The sequence below is a fragment of the Meleagris gallopavo genome, chromosome 9 (assembly GCF_000146605.3).
Source record: "Meleagris gallopavo isolate NT-WF06-2002-E0010 breed Aviagen turkey brand Nicholas breeding stock chromosome 9, Turkey_5.1, whole genome shotgun sequence".
Taxonomy (NCBI): domain Eukaryota; kingdom Metazoa; phylum Chordata; class Aves; order Galliformes; family Phasianidae; genus Meleagris; species Meleagris gallopavo.
In genome coordinates this window covers 11,605,472-11,619,365 of record NC_015019.2, presented here as the reverse complement: position 1 = coordinate 11,619,365, position 13,894 = coordinate 11,605,472, and the positions used below count along the sequence as shown (strand labels likewise).

The window sequence follows — 13,894 nt, the reverse complement described above, 5'->3', positions numbered from 1 at the left end:
TGTTTGGCTTCAACAAAGGCTGGCCACTAAGGATTCCCAATCATCAACAAACAGCCTGGTAGGTCAGAGAAAGGATAAAGGACCCCCTTAAAGCTTATCCTTTCATTCCAAGATGCACTGCTTCTGAAAATGGGTTAACACCACACAAGAATGAGTATTTCCCCCCTCTAGTGATGTGTTAATTTGGACTATGCAGCTGTGAGAAATCTCTCCCAAAGCCATAGGGGGACAAGATCAAGACCCAGGAGCTTGTATTTGGCATTCAACCCGTAGTCCCTTTGTAACTCCCTTCTAGTAAAGCATAGTGGGAAGATCAAGTCCTAACTATTCCATAGCAGGCAGGTATTATAGAAGAAGGAATACATTAGGTACTGAAATCCAACCTATGGCAGTGACAATTTACAGACCAGGTTAGTATATTGAAAATTCTTATTTCTTTGGGTTAATGGGGCAGAATACTCCAATAATTCAATAAATTATTTTTAAAATGCTTTTAGAAACCTCTTTTTAAATCAACAGATACTTGATTCGTTTAGTTCAAATCAAATTAAGAGGAGAAACCTTTGGTATAAAGTCAGATTATCAAGTCTTGGCTGTATTGCTTTCACACATCAGAGTCTAGGAACTGTTGTCCAGTAAGTCTTCCCACTACGTACCTACAACAAAATAATTATTACTACAGACATGCATTTGCAACTGAACATTCATTTTAGCACTGAGACACTTTCATCCTTCACCAGAACTTTGGCAAAGGCTGCATCATTTACAAACAAACACCGCGCAAAACCCCTTTGAGCCACAAGATGCCTTTGGTGACACGGTAAAACGAGATAATGGTTAAAAATTCCTGTAAGCGGCCACTGCAGAGGCCATCGATTCCAGTGAGCACCTATTTGTGTTGTGACATCTCTGGTGTTGCTAGTGATAACTACGGGATCCTTTCTTTGGAATCGGCACTGAGTTGCAGCAGAGCTCGGCTGAGCTCACTCTGAGCAAGAGGGAGTTAGGAGCATTTGTTAGGGGATGCTCGTGGCATAAGCACTGAAAAATGAAGGTTTAATCCCAAGGACACAGTGATGGATCTGCTCAAGCCTCAGGAGTCTGTTCAGAAAACAAACAAACAACAACATACACATAAGTGGAGCTGCCAATAAGGAATTCCAGCTTCGCCTTTCCCTGTTCCTTCATGGACATACAAGAACAGGACAGTAAAAGCCTCATCTCAAGAAGAAATCAAAGGACCCAATTTGCTTAGGAAAACAAAACAGAAAGGCTCTTCATGCCTTGGTACCTTACAACTAGAGCAGTACCAGGGAGCTGCCCACGTTTCCAACCACAGCCACACGTGTACCTGTGCTGCAGGTGTGGGCAGCAGGCGGTGAGCTGCTCTGGGAAAGGACTCAGCTCCAAACCAGTGCTGAGCAGAGCCCTGCACCCCCATGGCGTGCCAGGCTCTGGAGAAGGGCATCACTGCCCTATTTCCAGTTTGTGATTTATTTAATGTTACAACCTCTGCTGCAAAGAGAAGCAGAAAATTGGCAACTTGGGAAGAAGGACACCTAATTCATCAGTAACTGAATTACAGTCAGTTGGACAGAAATAGGAGGTTTTGTAAGCCACAGAAAGTGACTCATAGAATATCCCAAGTTGGAAGAGGCCCCTACAGATCATCAAGTCACACTCCTGGCTCCACAGAGGAGCACCCAAAGATCAGACCTGTGTCTACGAGCACTGCCCAGACGCTTGCTGAACTCCTGCAACTCTCAGCCATGCCCACCGCCTTCTTGGTGCCCTGCCTATCTTTTCTGAAGAGCCTATAACCACCCATCACAGCACACCAGCCACAGGGCTCTTCCCACCAGGTTTTGCTTACACCAATGATGTAGTAGCTCTGGGACTGAGCCAAGGCTTTTAGCTCTTCTTGCTTGTTCCTTGTGTGTTGATGTAGAAGCATTTCAGAAGCGATTCATCGTACCCAGCACCTCATGGAGCAGAATGAAGGATCTCAGCAGCACGCAGCCCCTCTGATTGTGGCGTTCCACCCCACAGTTCATCACCAGTGATGTGGTGCACTTGAGCTGGGCTATTTGCTTCTCTCCTCAACTTCAACACTGCCAGCCTGCACTGCCAGAAGCAGGTAATAACCAGAGCTGTACCAGACTAGGGAGCTTCCATGACATCCATGACCCAGGCCCCAGGTTGGCAGCAGACTTTTTTGTGGGAAAGAGTCTGGTCAGCATATTGGACCCTCAGTTCCCCTCAGAACAGAGTCCCCTATGACAATCACCCTTCTTCTTTTCCTGGCAAAGGCAGTTTTGGGGTTTCTGGGCGACTGACTCACCCTACAGAATCTCCTGGATGGATGTTCACCAACATCCTCATCTGCCTCTCTTAAGTTCCCGAGCTGCATACCTATTGTGCAATAGCATCTGGGAAGGCAAGGTAGGCCAGGGAGGGAGGGGGGGTTGCCAGCCACCTGTTTCCATTCCTCCATCTCTTAGGTCCTTTCCTTCTGCCCGATGGCAAGAGGCTATGAGTCTGCAAAAGTTCAGCTCAAGGAAAGGTTTGGTTTAGAGACTAACGTGCTTCAGATCAACATGGACACTGAGAACTTCTTCAGGAAGGATGTCAGCTCTGCTCTGTTATCCTCAAACAGGTGTTTCCAAGAGCTCTGACAATCTCCTCAGAATGTTGGTCTCCTACGCTTGTGTTCCTTCTCCACATTTGTTCAAAAGAGGAATTAAAAGAAAAAACAGAAAATCAAAAGCCTGCAGCAATCATCGGCATTTTTGTTCCCTCCCGTTAGAAGGAAGAAGTTATGAAGCCTAATTTAGGCTGTGCTACATCCTGTATTCCAATTAATAGAATACTTTCCTCGTATGAGTTTATGTAAAGAAAATAAAAACAAAATGTAAAACAAAAAGCAACACAGCAACAGCAACTTTACAGCTACAGGCCCAATGCAAGTTTAGCTTATTTAAGAGAAGTCATACACGTGCCCTTGGCCTGGGAGAGGATGGGGATGAGGTACAAAGCATAGGAAAGGCTTCAGCTGGAAATTACACACCATGAAGAGAGACCGTGACAGAGAAAAGGGACTGACACTTTGTTCTTGAAAGGGAATTCATCAATAGAACATCTCTCTGCACACTGTATTCTTGAGCACATTAAAGCTAGAACTGGAAAACGTTATCAGCACGCACACAAACATTCCTACTTTCCTTTCAGGCAGGAAAAAAAAAAGTTACAGCAAAGTTCCCCTTGCAGCTGAATTGCCCCCTGTCCTTGCTCTCAAAATAACCTGCATCCTTCCTCTGCAGCTCCCCAAATCAAGATCAAGATGGAAGATGTTAAAAGTTTGTCAAAAAAAAAAAAAAAAAGCATTTCACAGAGAAGAGGAAGAAACCCAACTTCTTTTGAAAGCTTCCCCAGGACGTGCTCTCCTGGCTGCAGCTCTGAAGTGGAGACTCCAGGAATCAGGAATGTCCCCCAGAGCACACACTGCAGCCCAGCCCTATGGTGAGAAACCCCCACGTGGGAGAAGCGACCGCTCACAGCCAACCAACACAGCGAGCGAGGTCACAGCGCAGCAATGCTCCTCACTCCTTCACAGCTGCCAATTGCTCAGCTTCTTTTTTTAAAGGTGATGGTGCCCTTTGTCTGCAGAGAACAAACCTGCCATACTAGAAATGGGTCCATTTCCAGATTTTATTCTAGCAGCAATGGGATTGTGCACTGGGGCTGCTACCACATTTTGCATCGTGTACTGTGTTCGAGAGTGGTGGATCGCACTGGAAAAAAAACAAAAGTGCCTCAGTGTTAATCTATGAATCTAGGAGGTTGCTCTGCACCAAACCAGAGTACCCACAGCAGTGCAGAACGGCAGCAGCACGGAGACTATGTACTGCAGCTGCAAGAGGAGTTCATCTTTGTTGGCCCGGTTTGACATAAGTCACTCGTTAGTGTTCACTTTCTCCCTCCCCCCCCTCCCTTTTCACCCCTTTCCCCACTTCCCAGCCACCCAGCAGGAGCTATTTGGCTCCCATTACATTCACTGCAGTGCTCAGGCAGCCGCTGGGCAGCGCGTTCCCCGGCGCAGCTCTCGCTTTCAGCAGCTCCTTGCCGGCACTCCCGTAGCGCTCTGTGAAGCAGGCTGAGCTTTTTAAGGTTTCGGTGTCATCGCTGTCGCGGAACTGGGGCATTCCTTGGGTGACACCGACAGGTTTGCACTTGGCTGGTTTCTCTGGGGACTGGGCAAAGCTGATGCACTGTGGTGGCTCTGGCTCCCCCAGCGGGAGGACGCGTGCGAGCTTTTTGGCCGGGGCTTCTCCGCAATACCTATACGACCCAGACGCCTCCTGGGGCTGCCTCGTGTCAGGCTGCAGAGGTAAGTTGGATGGCCTGACCAGGAGCCTGTTTGGCCCCAGATCTTGGGGCTGCCTCTCCAGAGTTTCTCTGGCACTGCTCCTCGAAAGGGGCAAAAAGGGGGAGTCTGCACCTGACCGATCAGATGGCTCCCAGCTGCTCTGCATCCCAGCAGCTGGAGCAAAACCCCAGGGTTTGATCCCCCCAGGAGCCAGCTCGGTGTTGTACTGCAGGTGCTGCAAGCCCGGCCAGCTCAGCACACCATTGGCCTCCCCACCTTCAGGAGCTGACAGTTCTGCCTCCTCTTTGCTCCTGCTGCTTCTTGCTCCATCTGAGTACTTTTTGTCCCATTTTGACCACAGCTGGCAAGGCTTAAGGCCGTTCTTGGAAATCTGCAATTCCGCAAGTTCAAACTCCAGGCTCTCCGTGTCAAGCGACCTGCTCCTCCTGTTAAGGGAGAGAGGTGCTGGCATGGCAGGGCTGAGCTCATGCAGACGCAGGTGCCTGGGCAGGCTGGCAACCCCCCAGTTACAGCTCTGGAAGGAGCCCTGGGGGTACCCCAGGAACATTCTCTCGTCACATTCAGCAAACGACTCCTTCTGCACATAGCTCTCATCGAAGGCCTCAAAGGATGCAGCCATGTCTTCATCAGCATTCATCTCGAGGTGCTGCTCGCACTCCCCTTCCCCTTCCTGCTCCACATCGACAATGTCAAATGTGACCATGGTGGGAAGGACGGGGAGGTTCTGAGTGAAGGAAGAGCCAGAGTCGGAGCTGCCCAGGCTTTCCGACAGGCTGGAGAAGAGGGTGCCACTGCTGGTGAACTCCACCAGAGCTTGTGAGAAGCTCATGGCGTGCTCAGGTTCGCACTCACGGTCAGCCTGGGGCTCTCTGCCAGCAGCCTCCACCCCACTGTGGTGGTCGCTCTGTGAGCAGCCCTCATGCTCCAGGGGTCTGTGGCTGGGGAACATCCCCAGTTTGGCTGAAGCTGCACTGCCATGGAGGGACCCCCCAAACAGTGCACAGTCTGGATCAGAATTCAATCCTGGGTTGTTCTTCATGAGCTGAATAAGGCAACTTCCTTGCGCTTTTTGGCTGTTGTAACAGTTCTCTGGACACAAAGGCCCTGGAAAATCACTCCACTCTGGATTTTCAGCTCTAGCCACCAAAACCCCACCATTCACACTCCTGTTTAGAGCTTGAGAGGCAATCTGCTCACTACCAAGGCAACTCTGATTTTTGCCAATCAAGTTGGCTGCTCTAGTTTTACATTCAACATGCTGTTTTTCCCTGGGACACTTCTCTTTGCTGGGAACTTCAAGTCGTTTCAAGCCCGGTTCCCTCTGCAGCTCCCAAAACAGCAGCTCTTTCTGAATGGCAGCTAGCCGCTCTTCTTCGGTTTCCATAACCCCCCTCTTCTGATCCATCATCTGGATCAAGTTCTTCTCAGCAGGGAGGCAGAAGTCCAAGAAGTAGCTAAAGACCTCTGGATGAGAGACTTTGCTCTCAAACAGGGATTGCTCCCCATGAGAGGGGCTCATTAGTGTGTCATCAGGCTCGTAAAACTCATAAAGTGCATCACCGCTGTAGCTGTCTCTGGGAAGACGGTCCTTCTTGATCTCGCAAAGTCCATCCCCAGTCTCATCCTCTGGTCCTGGTGTGGTGGAGTCATAATATCCCTCATCACTATTAGGTGCAGACTCTTGCTGGTCGCTCTGCGGTGTCAGGAGCTCGACCCCATCCATTGCCCCACTAGCATAGGGGTGGACCTCCCCTTCACGCAAACCACGTGTCTCCAACTTGCTACTCACTGCCTGCAGTTCGGGACTGCTCACAGCTGGAGGCAGCGGGGCTTCATAGCTCCTGCCCTCTTCAGCGGTGCTGTCCCATATCTGCTGGAGGTACTCCTCCTCAGACATGGCCATCTCCTCCCCACCTCCCTGGTAGGTGACAAGGCATGGGCTCCGTTTAGCAGTGTCTCGGCTGCGCTCTACAGAGATCGTGCTCTCAGCAATGCTGAGGATGTCAGGCTCGGCAATGATGTCTCCGCACCCTGTAAGGGAATCAAAGCTCTTCAGGGATGTGACGTCTCCAAAGAGGAGACTCAGCTGGTCCCCAGAATGTAATGAGGGAGGGTCGTTGTCTGGATGAAGGGCCACAGGGAGATGGCTGTAGTTGGACTCTGTGTAGACAACAGCATCTACCTCTGATTTTGCATCCAGATCATCCTTGCCCCCAGGCACTACCACCATATCACCCTCACAGCTGCCCTTATCAGCCTGGAACCAGTCTGGCTCAGCAGCCTCCCCAAAGTCAGCTGCTGTGCGCACCAAGCAGTTACCTGCTGAGCTCCCTGGGCAAGCTGCAGCAACAGGGACAGACCCAGGTCCTCCTTCCTCCACAGCTCCAGGAGTTTCCGCTTTCGTGCCGTGAGCTTTGCTGGCCTCCTCCGGATCCGCAGGCCACTCAGAGAGCTCTGTTTTCTCACACTCAGCAACCTTGCTCTTACGGTGACGCCGGATGCTGTTCAGAAGTCCCTTCAGGCCTTTTTTCGGTCTGGGGAAGGATGACTTGTCTCCATTGGGCTTCTTCTCATAGCCCTCAATACTCCCTGGTGGAGAGCCATCCTGCCTGCCAAAATCAAACTTGATGCTGGTGTCTATGGCCACGTGAACGCTTTGGGAGCTTGGCAGCAGGCAAGGATGGGAATCCCTGCTTCCATCTGAAGGGCTTTCCAACTGTGCCCCACTGCCCTCATCATATGCAGTGCCACTGATCCCATCGTGGGTCTTACTTTTACTGAGCCCCTTTTTAGAAGCTCCTTTCCCCTGGCCTTTGTTTCTGCCGCTGAAGAAACTCGGCAGTGTACATATACTCCTCTTCCCTCCAAATAACTTGAAAGCAGTTTTTTTCAGCTTGCCGGAGGGTGCCTGGGGCTGCTGCTGCTCTGCAGCCACGGCTGAGGCATCGCTCCGCTGGGACAGTCGCTCGACGTTCTCCTCCGGCTGCTGCTCACTGCCCTTGCACTGCCTGCATGCTGCAGACTGCGACCGGGTCCTGGCAGCCTCCTCCGTGCAGCCTGTTTCCATGGCAGCTGCTCGGATCGCGTGTTTCTAGCTGGAAACAATGGTGGTAGAATATTCTTGCAGGCACAGAGACCAAAGCATCGTGGCTGATCTAAAGCAAAAAGAAAGGAGAGAGAGATAAGGAGACAGCAGTGGGTGACACATAGGCGTAGCAAGGCAAAGAGCTACGTCACCACCTGCAACTACAGCTGCAAAAACCTCCTACCTGTTAGAATTCTGCACAAAGACGTCACTGTACTGAATTCTCCGGAACCCACCTATAGCCATTTGGCAATAGCACCACATCACAGGGACAGGTAGACCTGAGCCCCGAGCCACCTCATTCAACCTCTGACCTTTGTTAAAGAGACACTGAGGTTCTGCTCTGTTAACAACTGCCTGTCAGCACAGAAAACACGGGCGTCTCTAAAAGGGAGAGAGACCAAGGCACACCAAACTCTGCTTTCAGCCATCCCAAACATAGCATCAAACAACAGGAAGCATCTGGACAGTCAAGCCAGAGCAGCCCTTATGGCAACTGCGCATCCAGCAAAAGCATCAATTTACCATATTTTGTTTTCCTCACTAAATTTCAATTGTTTTCAAAATCATCTGTCAAGCAAGATAAAACTGCATTAAAAATACTTATTATAAACCACCCTGATCAGATTATCTCAGAAGCAGAGAGAGGCGGGTTTTCAATTTCATCCTGGATTGATGTTAATAACAGGAGAAATAAAATAGTAATATTTCTTTTCCAGAATTGAGATTGGAGAAAATAAATCCAGTGAGAATTGTAATGCACCGCTGAGCTGCAATACCTGAGGCTTAGCTCTGATCAGCCCAAGGCCAGGAAAGCTTCCCAGAGATCTCAATGAAAAACACACCCAAATGACGGCTTTTAGCTCCTATAACTCAACAGCCAACCCATGATGTGAGGCTTGTTCTCAAGCCTTGGGAACCTGTACAAGAGTAGCGCAGTATTTATTTGCCTCCATAATTAATGATAACCTTGGTGTTCACCCTCCTCACTAAAATAAGTGGCTTGGGACAACAGATGGGGCAGGACGCAGCTCTGCTCCGAACGCTGCAGGCTGACCTGTCCTCCTGCCTGCAGTGGGGCACAGAGTCCCAGCACAGCCGGATCCCCAGCTCACTGCTCCCAGGGGCTGTGCCCGTGCCTGACGTTTCTTTTGGCTGCTCGAGCCCTGCGGGCACAGAGCCAGCTGGAGGTAACAGAGAGCAAGGCGTAAGTGGAATTCAGGCCTGCTGAATGTAACCGTGCCGTGGGTGAGTGTCTGACACAATTCCCTGACAGCAGCCAGCAGGATGCTCAGCTGGGACCTTGCTGCATGACCCTGAGCCCTGGAACAGCTCCGGCACTCACCTAGGAGGCTGGAGACAAGGGGATGTATTTACAGCCATTGCTGACAGAGGCGGATTTAACCACCTTACACATCCCTGACAGCACAGTCTACCCTTTCTCTGAGGCTTCCAGGGCCTCTCCAGAACATCCCAAGGGCCAAACAATGCTTCTCTAGCTCTGACAAACAGCACTTCTGCACTCCTAGGCAGATCCAAAGCCTGTCTGGGGTGACTCCAGGATTCTTCTGGAGCCTCCAAAGTGCCTCTCTAGAGAGACCTGTTTAGACAGGATCAATAGAAAATAGTATGCAAACATCTGTATACGTGGATTGCTAAAGTAGTAGAAAAATGAAACAGGAACAAGACTTCAATTTGAAAATAAGCTCCCTTGCTTTGGCTCCACATCAGCACTGGTATCAGTAGATGCTCACTGCTGTGACCACACTGCCATTTATGGATGCCAGAACAATAAGGTCACCAAGGGCAAACACACTATTGATGGAATGCAAAAACGGGGTCAGAAACAAACATATACAAATCACAACAGTAAAAGACAGCATTTCACCTGTGCCCAGCTCCCTGAGGCAGCCAGGGGGATGAGGTAGATCTGGCTGTACTTGGGGTGACACAGCTTCCTGCTCTAGCCATAGGTAGAAGCAGGGCATGTCTGAAACTGCCAGGGGAGCAGGCAGCCGGTGCCAAGAGGCTGACCTGGGCCAGAGCCTGGGGCTCTGTTAGTGTACAACTGTGACAAAGCACCTGTACTAACAAGCTGTTCTTCTCCAGCAGTGAGTGCTGAGCACCACATCCCCTCCTCCAGCACATCCAAGGCACTAAGGATGTATTCAAGAAGCATTAAGGCAAATCTCTCGGAAGCAGAGTTTGAATTTTGAGTGGTTCTGTGTGGAGCCAGGAGTTGAACTCAATGGTATCCATTGGTCTCTTCCTACTTGGGACATTCTGCGTTGCTATGATTCCATACTAGGGACAACTTCCATCCACCCCAGCACCAGCTAAAGCAAAGGCCTGCTTTGTCCTCAGCTGGGATCTCGAGACTTTTAAGAGCATTCATGAAAAGGCACAACCACCTCAGCATTCAACAAAAACAGAAATGAGTAGAGGATGAGTCTCCCAGCCTGCACCTAAAAGACTTGGGAAAACGCCCCTGTTTTATTCCCTAAACCCACCACAGGCCTTAGGCAGCTCATCAAGCCTTTCTCCTTCATGCAGACTGACACTGCCTACAGTAGTTAAATCCCTTCTTTGTGCTGCACCAGAGATTAGCTGGTGTGAGTGACCGACGGCCATCAATGGACTCACCCAACTCTACCCTGGCTGCATGACTTTCAGCAGGGCCAGAGCCCCCCAGAATCCCCTGGTGACCCCTAGTGCAGAGCACAGCACACTGCTACCCTCATCCGTGGTGGGGACAGCCCCACAGAACACACCCTTTCCCTACTCTGCAGAAGAGCTGCACAGCTGGGCTCTGCACAAATCCGCTCAATCCCTGACGACTGCCATGAAAACGCCTGACTGCAATGAAACACCACGACATCAGGTAGCATTCATCCACCCGCTGCTTTCTATTCCTCCACATCAGAACAGAGACCTTCCAGAAGAGCAAGAAGCACTGAACCTAAGCGCAACAAAACAGTGCCCTTTCCTACAGCTCTCATGCAGGCAGGTGGGAGCACACGGGCAGTACAGCTGTCAGAATGGGAGGCAGACACTTGAGCGTGATCAATTAATTCTCACAGGCATCAGCAAAGACAAGCTACGATCAATTAATTCTCAGCAAGGAACCAGGCATATCATCCTGATGCTACAAACGGGAGACTGGGCATTAAATTAAGGGACTTACCCAACTCACAGGGGAGCTTCTGTCTTGTCACCAGGATTAGGATGCAGAAGCACTCACAGCAAGAGCACGGATTTCTGTAATCCGGGATAACCGCCCGAATGCTGGTTGTAGGGCTGGTATCACACGAAGCATTCCCTCTCCCTAAATCACAGGTTGCTCTCATCCTTAAACCACTTTCCCCAGCAGTCTGGGAAGTGCTGGAAGCATGCGATCCTGACAGCAGCTTCCTCCAGCAGGCCACGTATTGTACACCATGACACCGGGCTTCTTTCTCCCTCCTCTATGGAGAACATGGCATGGCTTCCCCACGCTGGAAATGCAAAGACGTGCAGAGCAAAGCCGGGCACAGTGCTACAAGGGCTGCATCCCCAGGACTCCCTGCAGGAGCTGCACGCCTCACTAACAGCAGGCCGCACCGGCCGGGTCCCAGCTCTGAATGGGAATGAGCCCCATCTGTCTCACTGCCCATACAATGGTGCAGAGTGATGGAGACAAAGGCACAGTGAGGCATACGAAGCCCCGTGCAGCAGGAGGTGTCTGGCACCAGTCAGGGCAGTGGGTGGGAGAACCAGAGTGAGCCACGGCTGACACAGCACGGCAGCATGGCAGGGTGCGCGACTGCTCCCGACATCTTCAGGTAGCATGGTGTGCTTAAGCAGCAGTTCAGCACATTCTGAACGCACATACAGACAAAAGAGATCCTTCTACCATCCTCAGAAGGGTCTCAGCTGAGATGCAGGGAACTCACTGTGACACTGCAGTGGGATGGGTATGTCCCCAGGGACCGAGTCTCCCTCCTGCTGTGCAATCCCTCCCCACTGACCCCACACTCCTCCACAAACCAGTTGGGAGCGTCTCCCCAGAGCACTCTGAGCCTGCCCCAGAAGTCAGTGGCCCTGAGAATCGGAAATCATCTTCCATTTTCCAATGTAGTTTTATCCATGGCCATTTTATACATCCTTTATGCTACATGCTGCTTTTTCCTTCAGCAGCATTCAACCCACAGCGTCCTCACCCTTACACGTTCTCATTCTCCAAGCAAACCCTCCAAACTCTCCCCACACAACACACTCTGAGCTCCCTGAGCCATCCCACGGTCTTTCCCCATGCAACAACAGAAATCAAAGCCTTTGCAAACAGAGGCAGCAAGAAATGCACATGGTGCTCCGAAGCCCCAACCACACAGAGCACAGCCCTGCACCACCAGAACAGCACAGCCCGGCTCCTTCTGTGAGCCCCACATGGAAACTTCACTCCATCTCATTTCCCCAAGCATTGCTTACAAACAAACAGCAGTCCTTTCCAGACACTCCTGCATATTCATGCCATTAATTCCTCAGTTTACAGAGGGATGTTATTGCAGCTGTCAATACCAACAGGCACAGAACTGCTAAAAGGTGCTGCCACTATCCTCAAATAAACTGTTGCGCTAACGATTTTTGTTACGGTAAAAACAGCATGCCACAGAAACCGTTTTGTTGGAAAGCCGCGTATTAATGTCATTCTGTCTCAGAAACAAAGACAACTCGAGCACTTCAAAGTTTCAATCCCGAGGCCCGATTTAGCAAAAGCTTTATAGTTGTAAAATTCCTTTACTCAGAGCTGTGATTTTCTTCAGCTGTTTGTCACTGCAATAATTACACCGACGCGCAGCACCACGTGGGCAGGTATCTGTGTGCCTGGAGCTGGCGCTGCGTGTCCCCGGCCTTTCCTCCTGGTGTGACCACATCCACAGCAGGACGTGCGGACTCTTACCCCAGCAGGGTGTAATTAGTGTGCTGCATTTACATACTTATTAAGACGGGCTAGGTCCTCTGGTGAGCAAAATGCTACAGCTTAGGTGGACACAATGCACTTACATGTGTGGCAGGGCCTTGTTTTTAAGGGGAGAGATGGGCAGCGTGCCATTCACCGCCGACTTCAGCTTTCCCCCACTCAGAGTTTCCACCCCCCTTTTGTGAAAGGAAATCGTTTTGCGTTTTGTTATGTCCTGCCACCAGGCCAATGGGTTTGGAGCACACTGACAGGTACAGAGAGAGATGTGGGCAAACGTTGCTGAGCACATCTGTGCTCCAGCCCCGAGCTGCCACAGACTACACTCAGCGGTGGAGCAAGAAGACAACAGCCGAGCAGCACCCAAACACCTGAGAACACCCCAGAGATGCTACCAAATCAGCAGCCCCCTCAGTTCAGTAAGACCCCACCTTGCTGCAGGACTTCAGCTCAACTGAAGCTGACCCACACTATCACAGCAGCAGAGGCGCAGAGCTCGGGATGAGCTGGGAGCACAGTGCCTTCAGCCTCCACCGAGATCACAGCCGCCACAACTGCAAGTAGTAACCACATGAAAAAAAACATGCAAGTGAACGCTTTTACAAGATGAGTGTAAGTTTAACAGCTCCGCCTGAGGAGCTCACAATGCCTCCATTAAGGCTGCTATTGAATTAGAAGGCAGAGCCCTCCCACGGAGGCATTCCTGTGCCTCTCCTGCTCCAGCCCGGCTGTCTGGGTGCCTCGCTCTGCACACACTCTGTCCCTGCTGCTTTCCGACACCTCATGGTGCCCAGTGTTCAGCTTTTGGATGTGAAAGACAGAAGCCTGGAAAGAAAAGAGATGCTTCCAACAAAAAGGCAAAGCCACCTTATTTCTGGGGGAGAGCCTTTGGCTTCGGGGGTTCATCGTTAACTGAACACCAGCACTGCTCAGCAGCTCCAGCAGAAGCCTAAGATGCAATTATTTCAATCTTACCAAAAGCCACGTGACAAGTCACTTTTCTATCTGCGGCTGTGTTTTTTTCTAGACAGGGCACCGGCACAGCGTCCATTGGGTCACACCGGATGGGGAGGAGAAAGGCAGCCAAGAATGCAGTCCACATCTGACAACACAACACACCCCGCTGCAAAGCACTCATACAAACTCTTTCCGAGGACCTCATAAAACCCACGGGATCGTCCACCGCTCTCAGCAGGGAACCCCACAGCCATTCCGCCTCTGGGAGCCCTTCAGCAGGCTGGGCTCTGCAGGAGGACGGAGAGATGGAAGGAACCGGAGCAGCCGGGCCTGTGGTGCCGCTTTCCCCACGAGCTGCCCGCGGAACTCGCCAGAGGAAAGGCGAGGACGGGAGCACGGCAGCTCCCGGCGGGGCTCGCCGAGCCCAGCTGCAGCACGGCCCGGTCCAGCCCTGCTCTCAGAAGCGGACCCCGGCGCAGCCCCACCTCAGCCCTCCTCCCACGGACAC

At 51.2% G+C, this 13,894-nt stretch overlaps 2 protein-coding genes across 6 annotated transcripts in view; both read right to left on the bottom strand.

The window, feature by feature from the left end:
* Positions 1-13,894, bottom strand: part of ASB12 (ankyrin repeat and SOCS box containing 12) — a 21,489-nt gene that overhangs the window by 2,269 nt on the left and 5,326 nt on the right. The gene's annotated exons all lie outside the window — the stretch shown is intronic.
* Positions 3,695-8,061, bottom strand: AMER1 (APC membrane recruitment protein 1). 3 transcript variants are annotated; one of them, XM_031554669.1, is made up of 3 exons: positions 6,707-8,056; positions 4,050-6,418; positions 3,695-3,791 (listed from the first exon to the last, which is right to left on the bottom strand). In XM_031554669.1, exons 1-3 carry the CDS (start codon positions 7,452-7,454, stop codon positions 3,714-3,716), a joined length of 3,195 nt encoding a protein of 1,064 aa, XP_031410529.1. In that variant the 5' UTR covers positions 7,455-8,056; the 3' UTR covers positions 3,695-3,713. The 3 variants fall into 3 exon arrangements, with proteins under 3 accessions (XP_031410529.1, XP_031410530.1, XP_031410528.1); XM_031554670.1 differs by having other exon boundaries at positions 4,643-8,061; XM_031554668.1 differs by having other exon boundaries at positions 4,050-8,058.

Bases quoted from the DNA above. Each gene is read 5' to 3' on its own strand.
- AMER1 (XM_031554668.1), bottom strand. From the start codon at position 7,454: ATGGAAACAGGCTGCACGGAGGAGGCTGCCAGGACCCGGTCGCAGTCT. The intron at 3,792-4,049 runs GTAATGGGAGCC...TTTTTTTTCCAG, and splicing joins GCCTGAGCACTGCAGTGAAT to TGCGATCCACCACTCTCGAA.